Source organism: Triticum aestivum, chromosome 4B (assembly GCF_018294505.1).
Source record: "Triticum aestivum cultivar Chinese Spring chromosome 4B, IWGSC CS RefSeq v2.1, whole genome shotgun sequence".
In the NCBI taxonomy this organism is placed as follows: domain Eukaryota; kingdom Viridiplantae; phylum Streptophyta; class Magnoliopsida; order Poales; family Poaceae; genus Triticum; species Triticum aestivum.
The window spans coordinates 587201490-587229319 of NC_057804.1; the positions used below are offsets into that span (position 1 = coordinate 587201490).

The 27830-nt window shown below is 45.8% G+C and overlaps 4 protein-coding genes across 4 annotated transcripts; 2 read left to right on the forward strand and 2 right to left on the reverse strand.

The window, feature by feature from the left end:
* The first annotated feature begins 9606 nt into the window (after positions 1-9606).
* On the forward strand, positions 9607-12719 carry LOC123093422 (probable leucine-rich repeat receptor-like protein kinase At2g28990). Its single transcript, XM_044515393.1, has 9 exons — positions 9607-9855; positions 9930-10470; positions 10592-11055; positions 11188-11323; positions 11503-11574; positions 11669-11737; positions 11816-11887; positions 12355-12426; positions 12511-12719. Exons 1-9 carry the CDS (start codon positions 9744-9746, stop codon positions 12533-12535), a joined length of 1563 nt encoding a protein of 520 aa, XP_044371328.1. The 5' UTR covers positions 9607-9743; the 3' UTR covers positions 12536-12719.
* Positions 12720-13147: 428 nt separating this feature from the next.
* LOC123093425 (B3 domain-containing protein Os03g0184500) lies at positions 13148-15828 on the reverse strand. Its single transcript, XM_044515396.1, has 6 exons — positions 15555-15828; positions 15332-15445; positions 14149-14177; positions 13875-14058; positions 13567-13773; positions 13148-13467 (listed from the first exon to the last, which is right to left on the reverse strand). The coding sequence occupies exons 1-6, from the start codon at positions 15699-15701 to the stop codon at positions 13414-13416; spliced, it is 735 nt and encodes a 244-aa protein (XP_044371331.1). The 5' UTR covers positions 15702-15828; the 3' UTR covers positions 13148-13413.
* A 179-nt stretch (positions 15829-16007) lies between these two features.
* LOC123093424 (putative dihydroflavonol 4-reductase) lies at positions 16008-18466 on the forward strand. The gene is made up of 5 exons (XM_044515395.1): positions 16008-16363; positions 16718-16846; positions 17440-17604; positions 17727-18032; positions 18140-18466. The coding sequence occupies exons 1-5, from the start codon at positions 16106-16108 to the stop codon at positions 18278-18280; spliced, it is 999 nt and encodes a 332-aa protein (XP_044371330.1). The 5' UTR covers positions 16008-16105; the 3' UTR covers positions 18281-18466.
* A 259-nt stretch (positions 18467-18725) lies between these two features.
* On the reverse strand, positions 18726-21301 carry LOC123093423 (origin of replication complex subunit 2). The gene is made up of 6 exons (XM_044515394.1): positions 21016-21301; positions 20815-20921; positions 20570-20702; positions 19528-19822; positions 19215-19442; positions 18726-19097 (listed from the first exon to the last, which is right to left on the reverse strand). The coding sequence occupies exons 1-6, from the start codon at positions 21196-21198 to the stop codon at positions 18901-18903; spliced, it is 1143 nt and encodes a 380-aa protein (XP_044371329.1). The 5' UTR covers positions 21199-21301; the 3' UTR covers positions 18726-18900.
* Positions 21302-27830: the final 6529 nt, after the last annotated feature.

The following is a 27830-nucleotide window of genomic DNA, read 5'->3' on the forward strand; positions in this document are numbered from 1 at the left end:
TAGAGGGAGGTTCTTGGGTTACATTTATATTCTCACGTTGGGTTATTTTCTAATGTAACTAGATGATGCCCTGCGCATTGTCGTGGTAACTTTGTTAAAAAAATAACTAAATCTAATTAGAAGAAAATGTAAGTTTGAAAATTGATAAAAGAAAGTGTCTAAAACAGAATAAGAACTTTTGATTTACTGTTAAAAATATCATTTCGAACAAAAATGTGAAGGATGAATAACACGCATGTATGTGGCGGTGTTACATTCATACACTACTACAGGATGCTGCTAACGCGACACACGATCAGAGACCCTTCGATGAAACTGTGTGCGATGCAATAAACGCAAACGGTGGTGTAAAAACCGTCAAAAAAGGTGCAAAACATTTGCGATGGAGGATGCATCAAACAGGGTTTAGATTTTAGTTACGTGTGTGATGTAGAGCATATGGTTCAGTTCAATGAACTGTTTGCGATGAGGAAGAAGAACAAAAACGGGCAGCCAGATGAAGGCATGTGCAATATACGGCATACAGTTCAATCGGATTAATTGTTTGTGATGAGGCGGAAAAACAGAAACAGACAGCTAGATAAAGGTGTGTGTGATTGAGGGCATACGCTTCAGAAGGATTAACTGTTTCCGATTAGGCAACAGAACTGAAACGGTCAGCCAGATCAAAGGTGTGTGCGATTGATGGCATACACTTCACACTGCTGGATTGTTTGTGATTAGCCACAACAAACAGAAACAGTTATACAGATCAACATGTGTGCGCTAGACGGGCACACATTCTAATTAAAAGAAGCGTGGGCGATGGTAATAACGTGCGCGCACGATTCTTGGAACAAGACGTGTGCTGACATTGCCTATTGCAGTGCACCCTATGGTGCAAATGCCACATATGCGGCCGAGAAAGCGTGCCCACGCTACGCCATCCTAGAATAGTGCCGACTTATAAATTATAGAACCGTCAATAAATTTTGAGCTTGCGTCCCATCAATTCCAAATTGCAAACCTGTTCATACCGATCAAAAGCTAAACGGTTTCCCACTTAGAAGCATATTAGTACTCGGTTATAAATACTACTACTCCAAGATGACTGCACATTCCTCCTCAATTCCTCATCCATAAAAACAAACAAGTCATTCATCATCGTTCCCTTGCGTCTGCCATGGTCAGCAAGAGTTCTGGGTTGAGAAATTGCCACCAAGGAGAAGCGAGCGCGGAAGCGGAAGCACGAGAGATGTCCCACCTCGCCGCGAAAGCAGCCGACATGTCCCGCCGTGCGACCGTAGCAGCACAGAGGTCCCGCCGTGCGGCCGTAGCAGCACAGAGGTCCCGCCGCGCCATCAATGTAGCAGACTGGTGCAGCCACGCCGCGGAAGCAGCAGAGATGTCCGGCCGCGCTGCAGAAGCAGCAGAGATGTCCTCCCACACCGTGGCGGCCTGGGAAAATTTCTCGCAGGTAGGCGAGGACTCTTACAAGTGCATGCATGTGATCGTCCATAGCCAGATGGATCCGATCTCTGGCTGGGTGAGGTTGCAGGACGACATGAAAGCCTTGTTTGAACAGGCTACCGGCACCATCCGGCAACTAATGGAGAGCAAAGAGAAGCTCCAGGCCGAGCGCGACCTGCTGTGGGCGAAGATCGTCGGAAGTGCGGAGCAGCAGGAGGAGACAACTGCCTTGTTGAAGAGGACCAGCGTCATCGTCGAGAAACTTATGGACGAGAATGTTGTGCTACGCATGAGGTGCAAAAGGCTGGTGGAGGAATCTGTGGATGCTCTCAAGCAACATATTAAGGATAGGAAAGATCTCATCGCCGCTTGCTGCAGAGACTAGTTCCCGCGGCCTGCAGCAACGCATCAAGAAGTAGAGATCAGCGAGCCAGATCATTGTCTTCCTTCTTCTTTTGCCTTTGTGTATTTCGGGAGTTGCCTCATGTGGCTTTTTCTAATTATGTTCCTAAATATGTAAGACAATTATTATCCACTATCATCGTCCTTATATTCATCATGCTTGCTATAAGTCGCAGTCGATGCTATATAGGTCCGTCGGATCTTACATCAAGATCCGTGCAAAACTTTCTTTTCAGATTTTCATTTTTCTCTCTTAAATCTCAGTCCAGTGAGACATAGCCACGTCGTGAAATAGGCCTCGGGTGCCATTAATGGAGACGTTGGGAGGGAGGTGCACGACGGATAGAGGTCAAAGGGCTCTCCTCCCGATTAGCACGCGCAGGGGTTTGATCGCATGCCTCCCATACTCAAATAGCTACCCCGCACGGTACCTCCTAGCCAATAAAAAAAAGGGACGCGTGGAGGCATGTAATTGATAAGTAGAACGCCCACGGTTTCAATAATAGTTGTGTTTCCGATTTGTAATGTGACTGCACTTGTTCCAAAATGACTTTGTTGATTGTTAATGTGTGCGTCTTTGCAAATTGGACAGAAAAATTACCACAGCATGTTGGTGCCATGTCATGACACCATGCCAAGTTTCATGATTTTCAGGCATGTTTTGGATTTACAGGAATTAAAAAACGAAGTTTCTTAATCTTTACGGCCGAGCCACGACGCCCAGATATTTGAATTTCATTCACATTTCTTGCATGGAACCTAGAAATTCACTCAAGGACCCACATGTGATTTTTCAACCAACTTTGGTGCACTGGAGCATGAGCTTGTATTTCAAATTTGATTTATGCACATTAAATGCCCAAAAAAATAATTAATGTATAAAAAGTCCAAACGAACCCGGAATAATTCCAAAATTTAGCACGATACTTCTATTTGGTTTAATCTGCCTGTGTAAAAAAAATTAAGGCGGGAGAAGGCAGTGTACGTATGTCGATTTGCACGCGGAGGTGGCACGTTCCCTCTCGAAACCATGAGCCTTCTTGAGAGAAGCTCTGGTTTGCAAGAAGCTTATAACAAAGCTTGTCCCAGTTCACCCAAAAAAATTACCACAACATGGTGCCAAGTCATGACACCATGCCAAGTTTCATGATTTTCAGACGTGTTTTGGATTTACATAAATTAAAAAACTAAGTTTCTCAATCTTTCCGGCCGAGCCATGACGCCCAGATGTTTGAATTTCATTCTCATTTCTTGAATGGGACCTAGAAATTCACCCAAGGACATACATGTGATTTTTCAACCAACTTTGGTGCATTGGAGCATGTGCTTGTAGTTCAAATTTGAATTATGCACATTAAATGCCCAGAAATTCAACTAATGTATAAAAAAGGCCAAACGAACCCGGAATAATTCCAAAATTTAGCATGATACTTCTATTTGGTCTAATCTACGTGTGTAAAATAATTAAGGCGGGAGAAGGCAGTGTACTTATGTCGTTTCGCACATGGAGGTGACACGTTCCCTCTCGGAACCACGAGCCTTCTTGAGAGAAGCTCCGATTTGCAAGAAGCTTATATCAAAACTTGTCCCAATTCGGCCAAAAATATTACCGCAACATGCTGGTGCCATGTCATGACACCATGCCAAGTTTCATGATTTTCATATGTGTTTTAGATTTACATGAATTAAAAAATCAAGTTTCTCAATCTTTCCGGCCGAGCCACAGCGCCCAGATGTTTGAATTTCATTCCCATTTCTTTTATGCGACCTAGAAATTCACCCAAGTACACACATGTGATTTTTTAACCAACTTTGGTGCACTAGAGCATGTGCTTGTAGATCAAATTTGAATTATGCACATTAAATGACTAGAAATTCAATTAATGTATAAAAAAGCCAAACGGACCCGGAATAATTCCAAAATTTGGCACGATACTTCTATTTGGTATAATATGCCTGTGTAGAAAAAATAAGATGGGACAAGGCAGTGTACGTATGTCGTTTCGCACACGGAGGTGACACGTTCCTCTCGAAACCACGATCCTTCTTGAGAAAAGCTCCGGTTTGCAAGAAGCTTATACCAAAGCTTTTCTCAATTCAGCCAAAAAAATTACCGCAACATGTTGGTGCCATTTCATGACACCATGCCAAGTTTCATGATTTTTAGGCGTGTTTTGGATTTACATGAATTAAAAAACCAAGTTTCTCATTTCTTGCATGGGACCTAGAAATTCACCTAGGGACACACATGTGATTTTTCAATCAACTTTGGTGCATTGGAGCATGTGCTTGCAATTCAAATTTGAATTATGCACATTAAATGACCAGAAATTCAATTAATGTATAAGAAAGTCCAAACGAACCCGGAATAATTCCAAATTTTAACACGGCACTCATATAGTTCTATGTTGCCTCCATAAAAAAACAAGGGGGGGAGGCAGTGTATATCATTTCGAACACAAAGGTGACATGTCCCCCCTCGGGAACCACGAGCCTTCTCGAGAGAAGCTCGAGTTTGCAAGAAGCTTATACCAAACACTTCTCCAAATGCGGCCAATTTTTTACGACAACATGTTGGTGCCATGAAATGACACCATGCCAAGTTTCATGATTTTCAGTCAAGTTTTGAATTTCCAAGAATTTAAAAACCAAGTTTCTCAATGTTCCCGACCGAGCCACGATGCCCAGATGTTTGAATTTCTTTCCATTTCTTGCATGGGACCTATAAATTCACCCAAAGACGCACATGTAATTTTTCAACAAATTTTGGTGCACTGGAGCATGTGCTTGTAGTTCAGATTTGAATTATGCACATTAAATGCCGAGAAACTCAATTAATCCATAAAAATGCTAAAACAAACCCGGAATAATTCCAAATTTAAACACGACACTCATTTAGTTGCATGTTCACTGTACATAAGTGTTCTAGCAATTCAAACACCATCCTTTGCCTCTGTAACACCATTTTATTTTTCAAAACATAATGAAAAAATCAGGTATACCACAAACAGTTTACTAGAAAGAATCGTGTGGGATGCGATATAAAATATCTTGGCGCACCATCTTCTCTGGCTTACGCAGGAAGCTTCTTCGTTTACAGTCCACCGCCCCCGCTTGAACAACACTTGCGCGCCAGTTTCTCGCGGCACCGAGCGAAATTTTTTTGCCATCGCGGAAATATCTATCTCCCCGCCCCCTCCCTCCCACCAAAAGCCACATTTCCATTGTTCCTCCTTGCTTTCCAAGTTCAAACCTTCACCTGTTGCTTACTGGCAGCTCAGCCTCCTCGTCGGCGACCCTTCTTCTTGCAGCGCCGCCTCCTCACTGGCAACCCTTCTTCTTGCAGCGTCGCCTCCTCGCTGTCAACCCTTCTTCTTGCAGCGTGCCTCCTCGCCGGTGACCCTATTTCTTGCAACGTCGCCTCCTCGCCAGCGACCCTTCTTCTTGCAGCGCCGCCTCCTCGCTGCCGACCCTTCTTCTTGCAGCGCCGCCTCCTCGCCGCTGACCCTTCTTCTTGCTGTGTGGTCTCGTTGATATGGTCAGGTAATCCACACCCTACCCACACCATCATCCTCCTTTCCCGTCCCACATTCCCCGACCGACAGCGCGACACCTTCCACCGAAATCACTGTCCCCCTCCTCCAATTAAGCGCCGCCCACAGCCATTTCGCACGTAGTATAACGTGGAGCTCAGTAGCATATGGCAGCCGAGAAGCAAATCGTGGCCGCACACGCGCACAAGGTCGCTATGGCTGCCATGCGTGCCAACCACCATATCTTGGACGAACACCTCGTCTTCGAGGCCACCTTCGACACCGCCACGCGGTTGTCTACTTTAAAATACAGTTCATGCTGTTTTCTCAAGGCCACCGCCAATGCCTTCTAGTGATTTGTCCTCTGTAATGTTAATATGCAATTTAATGTTCAGTTAATACTTTGGTCCTCTGAAATGTAATGTTCAGTTAATAGTTTGGTCCAACAATTGCTACATTTCGTAGTAGTGTTCTCAAGCATTCTTTGTTTTGTTAACCATCTTATCTTCTAGTACATGTTTCTATTCTGCAATGTCGTGATCAGTTAACTATTTTGGTTCATTTGGTTTGTTGTCCATTTAACTATTTGGTTTAGTTCTGCAATTTTATTTTCATTTGTTGTGGGTACAATTTTGTATTGTTGCGCATGTGAAATAAATCGAATTTGGTTGTACTCAATACATATTCTACTGATAGTATGACAACTCTCAGTTAACCTAATCAAGATCTTCCTTATGTGTGTTGCAGGGAAACAATGGGAGACACTGCGGTTTACCATCAAGGTTTGTTCAAGCATAGTCCTTTGGCTAATAGCACATTATTGTGCAGTTGCAGGAATCATTCTAATATTTAGGTTTCTTACACTTTGGTCTTGCATATGTACGTGTTGCTGTCAGAGGCTTAGACCCATTGTTCGACCCATTTTGCATATGGGGAAATGAGATGTCCATGAATATCAGTCAAGTTAAGAAACTCAGAAAGATTGTTAGGATGAAGAAACTTGCGACGAATAACATTAAGATCTTTGTTTGCACAATGAAGAAGACATCAGTCAACTATAGGATGGTACTAACTCTTTTACCTTGTTTTTACCCCTTGTGCCATTTCAAAATTTATAGCAGCGATTTATGCATATCTTTATTTTCAGTACTTTTCAGAGCAGTTCACCCATGATTACCTCTCAAACCACCTGCATGGTCAAGAGGCGAGGAAGGTATTCATTCAACACCCACGGTACAATATTGAAGTCTTGCTGAAGAGGACAAAGGTTGGGCGGGCAATTATCCATAGCCACTGGCCTAAAGTTGCAAGGACATTCAACATCACTGAAGGCTCAATATTTGCCTTCTGCTTATGCAGTTTCCCAAATGAGATTCATTTGTCTATTTACCGTGTATGGTGCTACTTTCCAAAGGTTTTTTATGTTGCATGTGAAACTTGGTGCTGTTGTGTAATGGCGGAACTGAGTGTCGAAGCTATCTTATTTATTCGATTATGAAGTCCTAGTTGTTGTGATACAGATATGAAATATTTGGTGTGTTTTTATAAGAAATATCAATTTGATTAGTACATGGATTATCAATAATAGGCTAATTACCCTGTTTATTGGGGTTTTCTATTGCAGAAGGTTACTTAGACAGCACCGTGGGCGATGAACTCAAACAACCCGCACGATTTCTAGAAAGTAGGCGTGTTCGATCAACTAACAATCACACACGGCTTCCGGCAAAGAACTGTTTGTGTTAGGCCACCTTGCATAAATGTTTCCATACAAAAAAACTGTGTGTGATATACATACGAACGAAAATGTTTTTCTGAGATTCACCGTGTGGGATGTACATACGAACTAAAACAATTGGGTTTGGATGTCCCGCCAGATCGCACAGGAGCTCATTTTGCCCCAGTATGTGTGCTAGGAGGGCCTATCCCCGACGGTTTCTGGGTCATGTGGGAAGGACCCCCCCCCCCCCCTATCGCCCACACTCACTTGGCGACGGTTCTAAATGTCATCGCGGAAAGGGGTTAAAAACAGTTTGTATAGCAGGTCTCTGCACCAGTGATACACTAATGCAAAAAATAATTGTAATTTATAAGTTTGTTTATGTGGCAGATTTTGCATGGCTTAGTGGAAGAGAAGAATTAAATGAATGACTTAATGAGGATGTTAAGGTAGACACTTTGCATGTTGAAAGAATTGGGATCAACTTTTTAAGAATGTAAGATTCATGCTTTATTACTTTCAATATCAGATATAATAAATGGAACCAATTTTCTGAATACAGCTCAACCGAACGGGGAAAAAGTACTACGAAAAAGCACAAGGAAGAGTATGTACTGTTTCTCACAGCCTATATACAAATATTCCCACCAACAGGAGTTTCTTCCTACGTATATTTACAATTCCAGAAAACCTCCATCCAGAAAAAGGCAGATAATAAAACGGCGGCAAGCGACTATGCACACTCAGAGTGAAGCAAGCGTTTGGACGATATAAATATTATACATTAACTGTATAAACTTCAATTTTAGAATTCAAAACACCAGTAATTTTTTGCGTTATTTACATTTTGACAATGCTGAAATTTGCAACACATGCAGGGCAACTTGTAGACATTCTTGATTGTATACCCCTCCTCGAGAACTCGCTGACTTTATACATGTGTAGTAGCCGTCTTTTTGGTTCATGAATATGGTTGTACATTCTTGCCCCTCTCAAGTTTTACCATGGGTCCTTCCTTGGATAATAATGGAAACTAGATTATGGCTAGACCCCCACGATCTCTTCCATAAGAGGAATGGTATGTGCACTCCCGAGAATGCAAGCACCGGTGCTCGAACAACACAAGGAGGACCATGCGATGGTTGTCGGAGTCCGATGTCTGACTCCTCTAAACCTTCACTATTTTTTCCGTTTTGCGAAATTTTGGACAGGCGGACCGGTCCAGAAAATTTTGACGACTGTCATTGAATTAGGACCAGACTTGTGAGGGAGTAGGTTGCCTAGCACTGCATTTATCAGAAGGCAGCAAATGTCCAGACCGCTTGGTCCGGACATCGGGACTTGGGCAACTTGGGTCTTCGGAGAACTTGCTGGCGATTTGATAATCCACTAGAGTTGCCCTAATTCCAATGACCATGCTCCTTCTTCCTCCTGCGGGTCGCGGTGGCGTGCGCCTCCGCCTGCTGGCGGCCCATTGCCCTGACTCGAGCAATGCTACACGTACGGGTAATTACGGGCAGAGATTAATTACGGGCTGAGTTGGCTTAACAGAATTGGATAGATGGAGAGTGAGGCGGCATCACCCTGGGTAGAAATCGGGGGGGGGGGGGGGGGGGGGGGGGGGGGGACGAAGAGATTTAAGGGAAGGCCCCGTAATTGCTTGTAAGAACCTGTACGTCTAGGATTATTGCCCTGACTCCAACCACCGTACGCCGCTGCTATATTTACATGTTGCCATGTCGGGGGCCACGTACCACGCCCGGACTAGCCGATCATGCACGGGGTTGATAAACACCAGCGTGCAATGTTGCTTTTTCTTCTTCTTCTTTTTAACACAATACACAGACGCTCATGTTCACACACATAACTCATCCTTTTTTTCTGGTAATACATGCCTCTACATGCCTCATTTATATCATATAAGAGTTATAGTATAAACCATGTACATACCGATCTGACAAAGTTGAAAAACTAGCAGGACGCTAGGCTTTGCATAAAGGAACACTAGCCAAGAAGTAAAATTACAAATAAGACCGAAGAAACCTCTGAACTTGACACTAATACCTGTCACCTGCCTTTGGCACCACCACAGCAGCTACCAAAGGGAAAATGACGGATACCTCTACACCCGAGCTCGACGCGGTCCATCATTGATATGTAGCTTTACGGACTTTCAAGGTGGCTCGCCAGAAGTGAAACCATTACCGTTGAACGAGTAAGACCGGGGCAATATCCCGGACACGCCATCGAATTTCAGATCTGATACCCCTACATGACTAGAATGTCGGAGGATCAAATCATACATGTCATTCACGTACCATGAACCCGCCGGCGTAGACACGAGGCCCCAAGAACGCTGCGTTGACCCCTTCAACCTTATACAGTACCGTTACTATATTTAAGCGGTGACCCTGCATGCATGAACCATGACTAGCCGTACGTCCTCGTCCCTGCGGTCGACCTCCGTTCGTGGTGCGGCTGGCTGGCTGGCTGTCTGTCCTCCGGCGACGGCGCGCGCGTCCAGACGTACCCATAAACATTTCCCTCCTCCCTTCCGGAGCCCCCTTTCCTGGCCTCTTCTCCTTGGGAGCCTCCCCTTCGCGGGTGCTCCATCCATCCAATCCTATTATGACATTACGATGCCACCCCCCATTGCCTTCCTCCTCCCCCTCTTCTTCCTCATCGCCGCCACCGTTCCCTCCTCCCGTGCCGCCGACGCCGACGCCGGCCCCGCCGTCCCGCAACCCAGAGGTACCAACGATCCAACAGCTTTGGATGAATTATCGGCATTGCATTGGTTGATCGATGCGTCCGCCGTGTGACAGGGTTCTACATAAACTGCGGGGCGGACAAGGAGGTGCAGGTGGGGAGCATCAAGTGGGTCCCGGACGCGGGCTTCATCGCCGTCGGCAACGCCTCCGCCGTCGACAAGCCCGCCATCCTGCCCGTCCTCGCCACGCTGCGCCACTTCCCGGACGCCACCGCGCGCAAGTACTGCTACACCGTCCCGGCCGTCAAGGGCTCGCGCTACCTCGTCCGCACCACCTACTTCTACGGCGGCTTCGACGGCGGCACCGAGCCCCCCGTGTTCGACCAGATCGTCGACGGCACCCTATGGAGCGCCGTGAACACCGCCGACAGCGCCCGCCGCGGCATGTCCACCTACTTCGAGATGGTGGCGCAGGCGCAGGGCAAGTCCATGAGCGTCTGCCTGGCGCGCCGCCCCGACACCAAGTCCAGCCCCTTCATCTCCGCCCTGGAGCTCGTCGACCTCGAGGACTCCATGTACAACACCACCGACTTCGACAAGTACGTCCTCAGCACCGTCACGCGCAGCGCCATGGGCGCCAAGGGCGAGATCATCAGGTACGCACGCACGCTGCACGTCCGTCGGCGCCGACCGATCGGCACCGGCCAGCGCATGCATGCATGGCATCCATCCATGGAGACCCTAACGTGACGTGCTGCTTGGCATTACCAATTCTAGCTATCCAGATGACCAGTACAACCGGTACTGGGCGCCGTTCACGGACGGCAACCCCACGACGGAGAGCCACTCACCGATCGCGCCGGCGGACTTCTGGAACCTGCCGCCGGCCAAGGCGCTCAAGGGCGCGATCACCACCAGCCGGGGGAAGAAGCTGACCGTGCAGTGGCCGCCCCTGGAGCTGCCCTTCGCCAGCTACTACGTGGCGCTCTACTTCCAGGACCCGCGCACGGCCAGCCCCTACAGCTGGCGCGTCTTCGACGTCTCCATGAACGGCAAGGACTTCTTCCTGGGGCTCAACGCCACGGCCGCCGGCGTCATGGTCTACTCCAACACGATTCAGCTGGCCGGGAAGACGGAGATCCTGCTCACGCCCAACGGGACCTGCCCCGTCGGCCCGCTCATCAACGCCGCCGAGATCTACCAGATCGTGCCCGTCGGCGGCAGAACCGCCACCAGAGATGGTATGTAGGTACCTTCAGGCTGTAAATTGTCATCATCTGTAGTCTGGAGTAGTAATCAGTGCATTTCACCCTACGTTTGTGGAATTAGTGATTGGGTGATAAAAAGGTTCAGGCTTCTTCTACATTGTGCAGTGGATGCAATGGAAGATCTCGCTAGGAGCTTGAAGAACCCGCCGCCGGACTGGGCCGGCGACCCCTGCCTGCCGCCGCAGAACTCGTGGACCGGGGTCGGTTGCTCCGACGACTCACCCGTGCGCGTCTTGTCACTGTAAGCATCCACACTATATGAACTCTTGTGCTCTTTATCCAGTTGCTAACAGTGCTCAAACTGAAATATTTTCGATTAAATTTGCCAGCTGGAATTTGTGATACAGTATTATGAAACTTAGATTCAGTAAACTGTGCTGACCATTTCTGCAATAATATGACCTCTGTTCTGTACTACAGGGATCTAAAAAACCGTGGTCTTTCAGGATGTCTTCCAGACAGCATTGGAAATTTGACAGGGATGAATACCATGTAAGCTGTACAATAATCAAATCTTGTGCGTCAAATAGACAAAATAAAAAAAGCACTCCTTCTAATCTTGCCTCCGATTTTTCACTCCCTGCAGTTCTCTCAGTGGCAACAAACTCTCAGGACCCATACCTGACTTCAGCAGTATGCAGACCTTAACTGCATTGTAAGCTCAATGCATATATTGAATTATTCATCCTAGGATTATTTTACTTCATGCTAACACTACAAAATTCAAAAAAAGGCATCTTGATGGCAACCAGTTCAGTGGAGCGATCAACCCGTCGCTGGCAAATCTCACCAATCTGAAGGAACTGTAAGCGCTCAGTTTCTCCTTCTCGAGGCGAAAATCATGTTCTGCTCCCGAGCTCATTTGAGCTCGGGATGAACAGTAAAATCAAAAAAAATGAAAAACATTTCAAAAAATTCTGAATTTTTTGGGTGGAAACAATGACAAAAATTCTCAATGCTTGCAAAATTTCATCCAAAAATGACATCCGTACAAGTCGAGGCAAAAAAAAACAAAATCAGTACTCCAAAATGTTTTTGGAAATAACATTTTTGGAGCATCAATTTTTTTTTCTGCGACTTCCATGAATGTTATTTTGTGATGAAATTTTGCAAGCTTGAGAACTTTTGTCAATGTTTCCACCCAAAAAATCAGAATTTTTTGAATTATTTTTAAATTGTTTTTGGGGGTTACTGTTCACCCAAGCTCGGGCCCTTCTCAAGGTTCTTTCACCGGCTTTCTTCCCCTGATACATTTGCTCTGCCCAATGGCAGGTTCCTGAACGACAACAATCTCTCCGGACTGATACCACCAAGCCTGAAAACCAAGCCTGGACTTGTCATGAGGTATGCCGATTGACGAGTAACGAATCGCTCCGCTTACGTTGTGTACTTTTGCCTCATGAGGTTTGCATAAATAACTTCTGATAGGACTGAGGGGAACAAACTTCAATGAGGCTGGCAAGGAGGAAATATCGTGATGCTAATTTGTTAATCTAATGGTACACTTATGTATACAAGAGATACAATTTGAAGAAGGGAGAAGAGTGAAAGGCTTGAGAAAGTGTAGGATGATGATATACTGATGTACCATGTGTATTTATGTGAGCTGAAGATTGATGTGATATTTGGCATCCTTTTGAGCCACTGTGTCCTTCTCCTAGTTTAGGACTTTAGGTACATACTCCCTCCGTTCGGAATTACTTGTCTCGGAAATGGATGTATCTAGATGTATTTTAGTTCTAGATACATCCATTTCGGAGACAAGTAATTCCGAATGGAGGGAGTACAATTTTTAGGCCAAAGAATCATTTCCTGGTCTATCTAAGGCAAAATGTGTATTATGTTACTCCCTCCGTCCGGAAATACTTGTCGGAGAAATGGATGAAAATGGATGTATCTAAAACTAAATTGCGTCTAGATACATCCATTCCTCCGACAAGTATTTTGGGACGGAGGGAGTACATTAGAGACTTCATTTAGGAAGAGCAATATGTAGATACATCTCTTTTTGTCCATTTTGATGACAAGTATTTCCGGACGGATAGCAGACAGACACACAATTAGCTGATTACTTGCCATCTGATCTCATTATCAGTATTGGTGGACATGGGAACATATTAGTACATAGCTGCGCGGGTAATCCTGATACACAAAAGCCTACACCACGCCCCAAATCCTACTTGCCATCTTGTAAGCCACTGGTGGACATACCAACAAAATGCATAACCGCACCAGCGATCCAGATAGATAAAGCTTAAACCATACCCAACTCCTAACTAGTCCATCTACCACTGATAGGTTAGTTCTTAGCAGTGAAGCTGCACGGTGTGCTCACTCCATTTCCTCGTTGTCATCATCACCAACAGCAGCTCGGATGATATGCACCTGAAAAGAAGTTCAGTCATTCACATTATTCGAGAATAAACCATCTTGAGTTCGCAGCTGCATATCATTCAGATATTAGTGTCCAGTAGGTTTTCAAACCTTGAAGGTTGTAGGCTTGATCAGCTGAAAGACCGTCGAGTCTCCATCCCGAATCACATGATCCAGAGCAAAACCAGCCCAGCCACCACTTAGCCCCTTCTTGTAGGCAAGGTATTTGGACTCGAACTCTTCATCTTTCTCATCCACCAAAGTGATAGTGCAGTCATTCTTTGGCAGGTACGTGTCACAGAAATGGCTTGGGAGACCCTTTTGATCATGTCATACAAACAAAGTTAGGACGCAGGAGCTTACAGATCGATGAGCTATGAACTTACTAGGAAGGCAAGTAATAGTATTGCAATACTCACCAACCAGAACCCTCGCACCACATGTGAATGTAGCATCCGCTTCATGAAGGATGGAAATTCAGGGTCAAGTTGTGATTCTAACTCCTCTGCTTTGCTTGCTGCCTCCATCCTAGCTTTCATGGAAATTGGTCCACCTCCACCTCCTGCTAAGTAGATGCTGCCACTTCGTCTTCTAGGAGACCACCTGCAGAAGAAATGGATAGATACCATTTAGTTATTTCACACGATGGAAGAGGTTGAGCTCCTATGATAATAATAGCACATATTCACAAACCTTCCCGCTCTCTCACTATCTTCTCCCACCTGTCAATTGAAAACAAACCTTAATTGTCAGAGAAGCAAATATGGAATTCAGCTGATTACAGTAGGGACAATACTACAATGGCTCAATGCCTGAAGCTCTTTCTCTTAGGATACGAGATTTTACAGAAAAGACTACAAGCTGCCTCTGCACAGAAGCAGTTGGCAGGAAAATTTAGAATACCATACACTTGTTTTTATTCTTACCACTCCCTCCGTCTCATAATATAAGAGTGTTTATTACACTAGTGCAGTGTCAAAAACGCTCTTATATCTGGGACAGTTCAACAGATGAAAATGTGAAGTAAAATCGTCTCCAGTTCTGAAACAGGCTGCACTTGCAATTACAGTATGAGCAGCACTCGGCAGTAAAACAGCGAGTAAAAAGCAAATTAATTGCTATCTCACAGCAAAAGATGGATAAATCAGTTGCCATCTCACAGCAAAAGGCAAATTAGCTATGCAAGGGACAAAATAGAATACGTATTTAAAGATCACAATACAATGGCTCAACGCCTGAAGCCTTTTCTTTTAGGAAAGGAGATTTTACAGAAAAGATTACAAGATGCCTCCGAACAGAAGCAGAGCAGGTCTAGAGCACCTATGTTCATGCTGCCCATACACTTGATTTAACTCTTACTAGTTCATTCTAAATTTACATAATCTGGGACAGTTCAACAGAGAAAACGTGAAGCAAATAGCATCTTCAGTTCAGCAACAGGTTGTAGATATAGTATGAGCAGCACTAGACAGTAAAAACAGTGAGGAAAAATCAAAATAGTTGCTTTTAACTCTTACTAGTTGGTAATAAATTGACATAATCTGGGACAGATCAACAGATAAAAATGTGAAGTAAGCATCATCTTTCAGTTCAACAGGATTTACTACTTGCAGTTACGGTATGAGCAGCACAGTAAAAAAACGGCGAGCAGGAGGCAAAATCAGTTGCTGTCTCGCATCAAAAGATAGAAAAAATCAGTTGCCATCTCACAGCAAAAGGCAAATTAGCCACGCAAGAGACGGAACAGGACACGTATGTACGCAAAAATCACAAGAAACATGTCCATTTATTCATTATAAGCATTTCCCCCAAAAGCTTGGTACAGATCAGGCAAGGGAGCAAGAAAAGATGGGTGGATGGGTGGATGGATGGATACCTCCGCGCAGGCGTCGGCGTACTTGACCTCGGGGAGGTGGGCGAGCCGGCGGGACCTCCTGGGCGGCGACGGGACGGGGGTCGCCGCCTCGATGATCCTGCGCCTCTTGTGCTTCTGCTCAGACGCAAACAAGAACGGAAAATGCACGATTAATGGCAGCGAGCGACCGATTGGGCGAACGGGGCGGCGGCAGAAGCAGGGAGAGAAGGCGGCGAGGAGGCACCATGGGGGAGGGGGTCTTGGGGGCGTAGGTGGCGACGGCGGCGGAGAGGTGGCGCAGGTTGAGCGCCTCCATCTTGCGCTTGTTCTCCTCCACCGTCCTCTCCCGCTCCGCCTCGTACGCCGACATCCCCTTCTTCTCGATCGCCATCGCCGCCGCGCGCCTCGATCCCGGAGCAGCCGCAGCAGGTGGGAATGGGATTGGGTTTCTTGGACGCAGTCGGAGGCGGGGGGAGGAAGGGAAGGCGTGGGTTTAAGCCGGGGATTTCGGGGAGTGGAGGGAGGGGGTTGGGGTTTTTCAATGCGCCTCCTCGGGGGCGTAGCGCGGTGGAAATCGACCGTTGGAGGCTTCCAGAAGAACGTGCGGGCCGGGCCGGGCCGGGCTGGCGACGGACGAAGACATTTCTCTGGACCGGCCCACGAGCTCGCTCAGTGAGAGAGTCGTCGTGGACTCGTGGGCGGGGCGTGGTGGGTGGTTCGCACGAGTTGACCTGGCAGTGGTTGGATCGGCTTCCGAGGCAGCAGCGGCGTGTCGGCGGCGACCGACCGGCCGACATGAGGGTGGTGGTGACGGGCGCGACGGGGTACCTGGGCGGGCGCCTGTGCGCGGCGCTGGCGGGGGCGGGGCACGACGTGCGGGCCTTCGTGCGGCGCACCGGCGACGCGTCCGCCCTGCCGGACGCCGTCGAGCTCGCCTACGGCGACGTCGGCGACGCGGACTCCCTCGCCGCGGCCTTCGACGGGCGGGACGCCGTCTTCCACGCCGCCGCCTCCGTCGAGCCATGGCTCCCCGACCCCTCCGTCTTCACCGCCGTACGTGCACACTCTATAGTAGAGTACTTGCTGAATCAAGCTGTTCTGCTTTCAGTTTTTCCTTCCATGGGCACAAGTTGCTGTTCAAAATTGGGTGATCAGGTTCGTGGATTGGTAGTGGCCACTGCTCCCAGGTCGACCGTGAATCGTGATGCATTTCGTGCTTGGTTGTTTGATTCTGTTGTAGCATGACCGTCATAAATCTTTTGTCAACTAATAATATTTATGCTGCCGCTTAAATAAGAACTATGACCAACTATTTATAACTATGAATGCACCAAGCTGGACGGGATTAGCAACACGGCAAGTGAAATTGTATTACTAAACATGTGTGTTTCGTGCTGCCATTATCAGGTCAATGTGAGAGGGCTTGAGAATGTGTTAGAGGCGGCCAAGAGAATGCCGACAGTAAAGAAGATCATATACACGTCCTCGTTCTTCGCACTTGGCCCAACAGATGGTTATGTCGCAGATGAGACACAGGTGAAATTGTAGTATTATAGAACTGTATTAGCTTTGTCGTTTTTCATCTTGCTAATTTCTGTGAAATAAATGATGGTACTCCCTCTGGTTTGGTTTATCGGGCACGGATTTTTAGGTCTTCAAATGTAGTTTCTAACCGTATAATTTTTTGTGGCATATTATACATATTTTATTAATCAAATCAAAAACCTAAAAACCTGTGCCCGACTAATATACTGACCCGGAGGGAGTATGTCCTTATGGATGATTTTTGAGCAACAGCTTGGTTGTTAGTTCTGTTCTAGGCTAGCAGCCTAGCACGTTGGTTTGCACAAGAGCATACAGATATTTACTTGGTCTATATACTTGATTCCGTCAAATTGCAAGGGTAGATAGATATTCTACCATGGTCAAATCTGGAAACCTAACTGTTCTGGTCACTGGTGCTATTTCCAATGACAATTCTGCTTGTACAGTAACACCCAGCTGACTAGCAGACTGCTACTCTGCTATTAAAATTGGGGTATTGAACGATTTGGGTTGTCTATATTTAGGCAGAGCTTTTTGCACAAACTGCGCAAACTGTGATACAACTAAGTTGTTCTAAATTGCAGATGCACAAAGGGAAAACATTTTGCACGGAGTATGAGAAATCAAAGGTTCTTGCAGATAGAATCGCATTGCAGGCAGCAGCAGAGGGGGTGCCAATAACCATTGTCTATCCAGGAGTCATCTATGGTCCTGGAAAACTTACAACTGGAAACCTTGTTTCCCGCATTGTATGAGAACCTTCTTGCCCATGAATAAATCATGTATAGTTATTTATAACACATTTGTGCGTGATGCATAAAACACAGCGCCTTGACAAAACCAGAAACTGAACCTCTGTGACTTTTTGCAGCTAATTGAAAGGTTTAATGGCCGTCTACCTGGCTACATTGGAGATGGGTATGATAGAGAATCATTTTGCCACGTCGACGATGTTGTTAGTGGGCACATAGCAGCTATGGAGAAGGGCAGAGTGGGAGAAAGATATCTGCTCACCGGCGAAAATTTGTCATTCATGCATATTTTCAGTATGGCTGCTAATATCACAAACACAAAGGCCCCGTACTTCCACGTACCGCTCTGGTTGATTGAAATATATGGCTGGATTTCAGTTTTCATTTCCCGCATCACTGGAAAGCTCCCTCTTATCAGTTACCCTGTATGTCCCAGTACTTATTTAAAAATTATATTCTAAGCATTTAACTTGTTGTTTGCATACAGTCCATCCTTTTGTGTTTAATAGTGTCTCCATACTGTGGATTGCAGACAGTGCGTGTTATTAGACATCAATGGGCGTATTCATGTGAGAAAGCAAAAAGGGAACTAGGCTACAATCCAAGAAACTTGACAGAAGGTCTGGCTGAGATGCTTTTATGGCTCAAGAACGAGAAACTGATCAAATTTTAGTGTTCTACTCTGTTATTACTTCCATTACATTTCTCATTTCATGTAGACCGTCATGTTTTATGTACCAAATCATTGACATGTATATACTGCACTATGCCACACTGTCTTGTTGTATCAAGTTGAGATGAAATAATGTAATACTGAGTCCATATTCAGATAAAGGAAGAAACAGTATTATTTTTCTGATACTGTTTGATTCTATGCATGATGCAATTGCATGAGTAGTTGCTTTTGGAGTATTGAAAGAAAGACAACTTCAAAAGTTGAGAACAAATGCACCCAAAAATATGAAAAAAATTGTGTCAGACGAATACTTTGGAACAATCCATGCTTTGATCAAGATAACAAACATGGTCTTCGGAATACAGTTCCCTATTGAAATTTCGCAATGCCATATTGAAACTCACAACAAAAATGCTGAGACAAAGAAAGATAATAACACGAGTAACATGCAACGTTCGGCCATCTCATAAATAAGTGCTGGATAATCGATGTACAACAGAATGGAATACTCAACTGAGTTATTTTCATGGTAACACTACATGTAGCAGATAAATCCTCTCCTTTGGAAGAGTTTTGCTGAATCAAATAATCAACCAAAAAGGTAAACAGTCAGGATATCAGGCCAATTCTTGCAGCAATTTCCCCAGCGCATCAGGAACAAGGGGGATGTGGAGGCAATCTTGGCCATCAGAGTGCTTTTTGATCTTTATAAGATCATGATCTTTAAACTCTGTCAGGTGGGAGTTCAATGTCACTTGACTGCTCACCAGGAAACGCTCACGGCATTTGGTATACAAGCTGCTGACAGGCATACCTGACAATCATTGCAGATGTGATTTAGTGTACAAAATATGGAAAGTCTTACAGGGAAAATAAGTTCAATAAAACAGGCTCCCCTGTGCTTCTCAAGAAAAAACAGCACATTACTTACCTTCCTCTTTTTCATTTGCTAACTGATATTCAGCAAGAACTCTAAAGACACTTTGTGCATTTGGTGTCAGACTCTGAAGAACAACAAGGGCAGTTTTTGTGGTCTGTGCATGACCGCCGCTAGCAAGTATCAATGGGTAGAACACGCATTCAACTTTGTAAGGTGCAAATGTTGGGACATGGTACCAACTCCACTTGAACTGTGTGTGCACCATCTTCTTGTCCCATACTACAGTAAGTCAGTGATTGCCAGTTTAGGATACCTTCAATGAACGCATTAGAAAAGCAGGAAGCTAAGGGTGCCGGGAACTTACATAAAGGTGCATTGACATGATCAACTGATGCAACAATGTGGATTTGTGGACAGCAAGAAACTTGTGCTAGACACTGCTGTGATTCAGCATCACGCAGTGCAGGTCCATCAATATTGTGAATAAGAAGGCACACGCCATCAACCCCATCTTCTGATGTCTGGTTGTTTAAAAACGAGATAATATCATCCATTGTTTGGGTTGCAAAATTTTGTGATTGTTGGGACCTTGTTCCTGAGTGACGTTTTCGCTTAAGTTTTTTCTGTTCCCAAAACATTTCAGCTATTGTTGCCAATACCTGAAAAAGAAGAGATTAAGAGAGGCAGGACTGATACTTCAAATTGCGTTGATGTTACAAATCTAGCAATCAAATGCATCTGCATTTCCTTTACTTAAGGCATCAAATTTGACAATCTGGGTGTGCAAACCAAGATCACATGGAAACTTCCTCTAGGTGTTCCATTACTTAGATCTCCCCCTCGGTAAAAGTCTACCTGTTTCGGAGGATTATGGATGGAGCGAGGGATGGCTCCTTTCACTCCCTTCGGAAGCAGAGTTGACAAAGAACCAGGGGGAGATGGCCTCGTTTCTTCTCTTTTTCTTTCTGTTTCTAGTTTGTAAGACGTGATTTCTATTAATGGAAATCGGAGAGGAAACTCTCTTTTATCAAAAAAAAAAAAGGTGTTCCATACAATACAACTATAAGACCAATTTTTTCATAGCAATTAAAGTGGTAGATTTTAATATGCAAAAGTTCACCCCCTGTTTCATGTGGTTGTTTCATCTACTTTTAATTCCCAAACCTGTTAGCTAACAGAGGTTAAAGCCAATTGATCGCTCGGAGCGTTGGTTGATAGAAACCAGGCTTTAAATTAATCTTGTACACTAAACTGATCTCTCCAGTGTTTATTTGTTTGTCCATAAAGACAGAAAGTTCAAGATAGCTACAGTAACACATGTGCAACAGTTCTCTAAGCATTTAAAAGAGAGTACAGAAACAAGCAATTATACAGTCAAGAGGCCAATATTAGGCAGAATGCTATACCTGCTTCAAGTTGATGGACGGAAGGTAACCATTGACCACGATGACAGTGAAATCAGTCAAGGTCGTGGAGGCAAAATCCTCCAGCAACAGCTTCTTAGACCCGAAGCCATACATCAACAGGCCAAAACCGCACCTACAACAGCACAGCGCGACCATTCATTTCGATCGACATTGTCAGTAGTCCAAGCAGAAATGAAATGATTAATGGTGCCGTCGCGCTTATTGGCATCGGAGCAAGAGCAGACCTCAGCTCGAAAAGCCAGTTGCGGTACTGGTCCTTGTAGCTTCTCGTGAGGGCCTCCACCTCCTTCTCGTGCTTCGGGGGGATCTCGGCGAGGGATGCTCGCAACACCTGCGCAGATCCCAAATCAGCAAATCGCAGCAAAATGAATAGGGGCGCGAGAAGCGAAGGGGTGGTCGGAGGGTTCCGAGGAGAGTTGGTATACCTGCTCGTCGACGAGGTTGAGGTCGGAGAGCTTGCCGGCGGCGGCGGCGCGGGCCCGCTTCTTGGCCGAGGAGGGCTCCTTCTCCTTGGCGAGGAAATAGCTCCTGGAGAAGCCCGCCTCCGCCTCCTCCTCCTCGTCCTCGGAGCCGGAGCTCGCCGCCGCGTGACCGCCTCTCGGGGCCATAGGAACTCGCTTCCTCTTCCCCCGCCGCCGCCGCCGCCGCCGCCGCAAGGATGGAGGACCGGAAGGGGGCACACGGGCGGTTAATGCTCGGTGTCAATTGCCTTTCCCGCGCTTCGTTGCCTGTTATCGCGGGAAATGGCCTGGCTTTGTGGGCCGGGCTGGCGAGACGGTTTCGTTCGGCCTCACCGGTAACCCGCCGGCTGGACTTGGTATACCGGTTTTAGAAGCTTCAGCGTGGGTTTTTATCGAATTTTTTATATTGCGTTTTCTGTGTTTTTATTGGTTTTACGGACTTGTTTTACTTAAATATTTTATACATGTCTAATTTTTTCAATATACATTTTACATTTTTCATATACACCTGGAACAAATCTTTGATACATGTTGAACATTTTTAAAAACATTATATATATTTTCAAATACATTTTTTTGAATATATGTTAAATATTTTTCAAATACACGTTGAACATTTCTTTGAATGGTGCATAATGCTTGTTTGAAATTCTGCGAACATTTTTTTTACATTATAGTATTAAATTTTCTTAAAATGTCATGAACATATTTTTGAAACGAGTGAACATTTTTTTGAAACGAGTGAACATTTTTCAAAATGTGTGAACATTGTGTTACATTGTATTAGCATTTTGTTAAAATGTCACTAGACGCCCTTGCGTGGATTTGTCTGGTGGCGCTAGCAGGGTGGAAGCCCTGGACGTTCGGTGATTGACAGTTGTGGCTTCGACGCTAAAGACGTGTCGGAGGTCCAGCGGGCAGTCGGGTGGCAGATCTTCTTGCGCCTCTCGTGCCCGATGTCCTCCGACGGGTTTGGTGGATCAGTTTGTGAACCCGTGGCTAAGATTTTGAGTTCTTGATCTTCATTGTATATTATATTGATTATATTAATTTTCAGATATTTACTTGAGTATAGGTGTGTTAACTTTTGGTCCTAAAAATTGACAAAAATAGTTTTAAGGTACCCAAGTAGAATTGTATACGATATCCACAAAAAAAGTTCAAAGAGTTAACCCCTTGCTATGAATAGCCATGCATGTAATTTTGACCTCATTTAAAAAATCAAAGAAACTGGAGAGGAAAAAACCAAAAATTGCAATCCTTTGCATGTAGTCATTTTCTGTGTACTCCTTGCAAGGAAAAACGATAAACTAGGAACACGATGATTTTTTTTTTTGAGCCAAGCATCACAAATAGGATTGAAATTTTGATTTTTGCTATTTTCACATAAAGTAGACCGTATTAGAGGCATACCGCCAAAAGATTTTGAGTCTTTGAGCTTCTTTGCTATATTCCAATGATTATATGAAATTTTAGACATTTACTGGAAGTAATTAAAAAGTGAACTACGAATGCGTTATAGTTTGGTACTAAAAATCGGCAAAAAAATCAGTTTAAGATGCTCAAGTAGGATTGTATAGTATCCAAAAAAGTTGAAAAACTCAATACCTTACTATGAATAGCCACGCCTAAAATTTTGACCTCATTTAAAAAAAGGTGAAAAGATTGCAATCCTTTCACATAAAAAAGTTGAAAAACTCAATGCCTTACTATGTACGGGTTGCTAGTAAAATGATAAACTAGGAACATGATTTCTTAAAAAGGTGTTCACAAAATGGACTATCATGTATGAAGATTCATGCCTTTCAAGCCAAATGACTAAACTCATGGCCATATCCATGGCATAGTACTCATGACCATATCCATGGCATAGTTAATGACAAGGTAACCATATTTGGCACACACATGTGGGTTGGCATGCCAAACAAGAATATCAAAAGGAGTTTCCAACTTTTTATGGGAAAACATTGATTTTCCATTTTTGAAGTTCTAAAAATGGGGGGTTTTAGGAATCAAGTACTACAAATAAGATTGAAATTTTGACTTCTGCTGTTTTTCACACAAATTAGACCATATTGGAGGTCTGTTGTCAAAAGATTTTGTGTCTTTGAGATTATTTGCTATATTCGATTTATTATATATTCTAGACATTTACGAAAAGTGTTACAAAATTGAACTAGAACTGTTTTATAGTTTGATCCTAAAATTGGCAAAAAACTATTTTAAGGTACTTAAGTAGAATTGTATGCAAATGACCAAAGTGCACCATAAATAAATTCAAATGCATTTGAAATGATGGTTGAACAAGCCTCAAAATAACTAATTAAAGTGGCAAAACCATGAATTTCCTTCAATGTATCCAAAGTACCTAATGTGTGGAACCCTAATTGACGATCTTCCCCCAATTGGAGGGGGGAACCTCGAAGAACACGAAGAACATGGGGAAGAGCGGGGAGAAATCACAAGAGGAACACTCAGGAGCAAGTCCAATCACACATTCACTAGACTAACAAACACATAAGATCACAAGGTACATGAACAAACAAGGGAAATCGGTAAAAGATAGACTTCATCCCAAATCCAAGAGGAGATGAGGTCTTGATGATCGAGATAGATACTTTCCATGAACGGGTCTTGATATTCACTTGGGGGATATTCTCCGAAGAGGTCTTGAATCCGCTCATGGATCTTCTCCTATGAGGAATCTCACAAGGGGAGGTACATGGGCTAAGCTCATTTGTCTATTCTTAGCTAACCCTAGAAATGAGGAAGGGGAGAGGTATTTATAGTCCAACCACGAAGTGGGGAGGTGGGAGAGAGAGATACATGGACCTCTGGCCCGACTCTGCGTGCAGGCAGGCGCCTGATGTCTGGCCTGGATCTGGCCAATCTTCTATTGCGTTCGGGGTTCCTCTCTGCCGGATTTCCAGGGGGGTGTCCGGGCGATGGTGTGACACCGGATGTCCGACCCCTGATGTTTTTCGGCCGCCAGTTGATGCCGCCCTTCTCGTCTGCGCCAGCGCTGAATGCCCACCCTTGGCCCGGATGTCCGCTCGCTATAGCTTCAGTAGCACCGTCTTCTTCCATCGTCGCTTCCATGCTTCCCTCGCGGATGGTGTAGTCGTTCCTTGGCGCTTGCACTCCTCCTCATCGTCCTTGAAGCTCCGGCAATACCTATGTATGCACACGAGAGGAGTATCAAGTAATATACCATTCTCGAAGGGGTCAAGTGAGCACGTATAAAGGAGATGATTCACCTTTATGTATGGAAAGCAGATGTCACACGTGCCACTTGCCGAACGAACTCTTGACATGGTGATGTCCGTAGGATGCTCTGCATCATCCCCTCCTCTTTAGGAAATATTCGTCCTTGGATCGAAAATAGAATCACCATGGGAAAGAGATGTTGTCGCCCGTATAGAAGTGGATGATCACCAAACATTCATCATCTTGAAGCTCGAAATGGACACTCTCCAATGTTGCACCATCTTGGGATTCCTTCAAAAAGAATAAGGACAAAAAACACTTGGAAAAACAAATGTGGTTAGTGTTAGTGCAGAACCAAATATTCGAGTGGGGATTCACCCAACAAGTGTCGTCATCATGCATAGCATACAGTGTGATAAAAAATTGTGGAATTTCAGGTAAGCATATGGATTGAGCGTTGTCGGTGTCAAAACCGGCGGATCTCGGGTAGGGGGTCCCGATCTGTGTGTCTAAGGCTAATGGTAACAAGAGGCAAGGGACACAATGTTTTACCCAGGTTCGGGCCCTCTTGATGGAGGTAAAACCCTACTTCCTACTTGATTGATCTTGATGATATGAGTATTACAAGAGTTGATCTACCACGAGATCGTAGAGGCTAAACCCTAGAAGCTAGCCTATAATGATTATGATTGTTGCGATTGTCCCTATACGGACCAAACCCTCCGGTTTATATAGACACTAGAGGGGGCTAGGGTTTACACAGAGTCGGTTACAAAAAAGGAAATCTAATATCCGGATCGCCAAGCTTGTCTTCCACACAAAGGAGAGTCCCATCCGGACACGGGATGAAGTCTTGAGTCTTGTATCTTCACGGTCCAACAGTCCGGCCAAAGTATATATTTCGGCTGTCCGGACACCCCTAATCCAGGACTTGCTTAGTAGCCCCTGAACCAGGCTTCAATGATGATGAGTCCGGCGCACAGTTTGTCTTCGGCATTGCAAGGCGGGTTCCATCTCCGAATACTCCAAAGTAGGTTTAAGGATTGTGTTCGGCTCTGCGAGATAACTCCCACATACCATCATAGAGGGGCTACCCCTCACAAAACTGATGTGCTAATAATTTTTGTATGGCGTGCTCCTGCATCGTGGCCTGACCTCATATGAACCGGTTTTTCCTGACCTGCCTCGATACGCGTTGTGAGGCGGTTTTATTGGCGCATCTTGCCAAAGCAGAGATCGTGTTCCCCTTATCGCGGGATCTTCCATCAATACGGGCGCGTGCAACCCCACGACGCACGTTAGTATGACTCCGTGTTTTTAGGCAAGTCCCAAGCAGTTGCGCTGAGGACGCTTGATATTCGCCCCTTTTATAAAGGAGCCAAGGCCTATCCCTCTTTTCCACCACTCTTGCGCCTTTTCGCATCTCGAGTTCTAACACCCGAAGCCCGAGCTCAAGCACTTCGGATCCTCAATCATGTCCGGATCCAACCTTCAAGGCCGGTGGATGGCCTCCTCGGTCACAGAAGAGGACATTGTGAAGCTTAGGGAGGTCGGATATCTGACTGCCGACATCAAGCACAGGCTTCCCGCTCCAGGGCAGGTCAGCCCTACTCCTGAGCCCAACGAGAGCGTTGTATTTGTTTCTCACTTCCTCCGCGGCTTAGGCTTCTCCCTTGATCCCTTTGTGAGAGGGCTCATGTTCTACTATGGGCTAGATTTTCATGGTCTAGCTCCGGACGCCATCCTTCACATCTCGTCGTTCATTGTTGCGTGCGAAGCTTTTCTCCACGTCACTCCGCACTTCGGCTTATGGCTCAAGACCTTTAATGTGAAGCCGAAGGTGATTGAGGGGCGACACGCGGAGTGCGGAGGTGCTGTAATAAGCAGGAACGCCGACACTCCATGGCCAAAGGCTCCTTCCGAGAGGTGTCCGATCTATGGCAGCGGAGGTGGTTTTACATCACGGCTCCCAGAGGCACAAAGTGGGTGGCTGCCCCCGACTTCCGTTCAGGCCCTCCTCCTCAACTGGCGTCATGGACCAATGTAGGACGGGATTGAGGGCCTGCTAATGATGTACCAACACTGCGGAGCCGTATCCGGGAGCTTCTTGAGAGGAACATTAGCCTTGTCAGCATAATTCAGGTAATGCTAGTCCGACAGATGTTGCCGTGCAAACGCCGGCCTCTCCGGATGTGGGAGTTCGATCCGGAAGGTCCGCGGACTATTCGGAACTTCTTTGGCCTGACGCTCAAAGGGATGTGTAAGTTATTCTTCGGACCACAAGTAAAGTGTCCGGACACCATCGAGGATGCGGGCCTGAGCTGCAATCGCCCAGATACCCAAGTAAGTAACCCAGAAGCTGAACACTTCATTTATATTTATCATAACATTATTCTGAAAATCCTCCGCGGCCAAGAATGGCTCAGCAAGGTGGAGAGAATCAGGTGTCCGGCGCCACTTCCCGAAGGCTCGCCTAGTCCCGCCGTAGCCAAGATGCTTGATCGTGTGCTAAGTAAAGTGCCCTCGGGGAAAGGCGAAGGGGAGAACAAAGAAGCAGAACTTCACACATTGCACATCCAAACTGGGGGAATTGCTACCTCCCCAAAGAAGGATAGTTGGGGAGGGGAATCTAAGTTTCCTCCCCTCGCGGGAAGAAGAGGGCTGCCTCCGAAGACCCGGAGACGGAGGTGCCCCGAGGAGGGAGGAAAACTTCACCAGGGGGCCCTGCCCCGAAGGGCGTCTTCACCATGCCATGCCCGCAAAACGGGCCAGCCCTCAGCCGAGCTGTAAGTTAATCGTAAATACAAAGGTAGTGCCTCCTCCTCCGAGAACAGTAACGAGGATCCTTTTTTTTGTAGTCCGGCTAGCAGCTCTTCTCAACAGAGTTCATCATCGGGGGATCTCCTTCCGAAGATGATGGAGAGTGAAACCCCACCAATCTCTCCGCCCCATGGGGCGGGCGACCATGAGGTGTCGTCACGGAAAAGTCCAGATTTGTCGAGGCCGGAAGCTAGCACTTCGGCCGCCCTGAGCCCGGAGCGTTTGGCTCCCACGGGGGCGGTAAGAGAGGTCCGGCACAGTTTGGAGGCCGGCCGAATACGCTGACAGGCCTTCTGGAGCGAGCTGCTCTCTCAGAGGATCACCGTTCATTAATGAGCATGGTGCTTGCGAAGATTTCATCCGCCACAAGCGGGTTGAATGAAGCTTTTAAGAGTCTGCTCAGAGGCTTTGAGGTATGTAACGAAACATGTAATTCTTGGTTGTGGCGCACATGCTAGGTGTGCTCCATATGGATAGTAGCCCCTGAGACTCTGGGTGCCAGCCCAAGGCGGCAAACAGAGGGTCACATCATTGAGTAATGATCATACTGTGTTTATGCACAGGTAGCAAAGGATTTGGCAGCCGGCGGGTCCATTGAAGTCGTCGAACTGAGGTGACAAATTGGAGTTATTGATGCCGGTATCACACTTGTGAACGAGTGGCTTAACGAGTCACAAGGTATGTGCTCTGCTTTCCTTATATGTTATAGGAAGAAGCAAGAGGAGCATGATGTTAATGTTATATGCTTGGAC

What these genes read in the sequence shown, in the direction of transcription:
- LOC123093422 (XM_044515393.1), top strand. Translation starts at nt 9,744, where the DNA reads ATGCCACCCCCCATTGCCTTCCTCCTCCCCCTCTTCTTCCTCATCGCC. An exon ending in ATGCAGACCTTAACTGCATT is followed by an intron (nt 11,738 to 11,815) that starts GTAAGCTCAATG and finishes ATTCAAAAAAAG; the next exon opens with GCATCTTGATGGCAACCAGT. An exon ending in AAGCCTGGACTTGTCATGAG is followed by an intron (nt 12,427 to 12,510) that starts GTATGCCGATTG and finishes AACTTCTGATAG; the next exon opens with GACTGAGGGGAACAAACTTC.
- LOC123093425 (XM_044515396.1), bottom strand. Translation starts at nt 15,701, where the DNA reads ATGGCGATCGAGAAGAAGGGGATGTCGGCGTACGAGGCGGAGCGGGAG. An exon ending in CCAAGACCCCCTCCCCCATG is followed by an intron (nt 15,446 to 15,554) that starts GTGCCTCCTCGC and finishes GCGTCTGAGCAG; the next exon opens with AAGCACAAGAGGCGCAGGAT. An exon ending in TCAAGCCTACAACCTTCAAG is followed by an intron (nt 13,468 to 13,566) that starts GTTTGAAAACCT and finishes ACTTCTTTTCAG; the next exon opens with GTGCATATCATCCGAGCTGC.
- LOC123093424 (XM_044515395.1), top strand. Translation starts at nt 16,106, where the DNA reads ATGAGGGTGGTGGTGACGGGCGCGACGGGGTACCTGGGCGGGCGCCTG. An exon ending in ATGTCGCAGATGAGACACAG is followed by an intron (nt 16,847 to 17,439) that starts GTGAAATTGTAG and finishes TCTAAATTGCAG; the next exon opens with ATGCACAAAGGGAAAACATT. An exon ending in TCCCTCTTATCAGTTACCCT is followed by an intron (nt 18,033 to 18,139) that starts GTATGTCCCAGT and finishes TGTGGATTGCAG; the next exon opens with ACAGTGCGTGTTATTAGACA.
- LOC123093423 (XM_044515394.1), bottom strand. Translation starts at nt 21,198, where the DNA reads ATGGCCCCGAGAGGCGGTCACGCGGCGGCGAGCTCCGGCTCCGAGGAC. An exon ending in TCATGTCAATGCACCTTTAT is followed by an intron (nt 19,443 to 19,527) that starts GTAAGTTCCCGG and finishes GACTTACTGTAG; the next exon opens with TATGGGACAAGAAGATGGTG. An exon ending in AGCAAATGAAAAAGAGGAAG is followed by an intron (nt 19,098 to 19,214) that starts GTAAGTAATGTG and finishes AATGATTGTCAG; the next exon opens with GTATGCCTGTCAGCAGCTTG.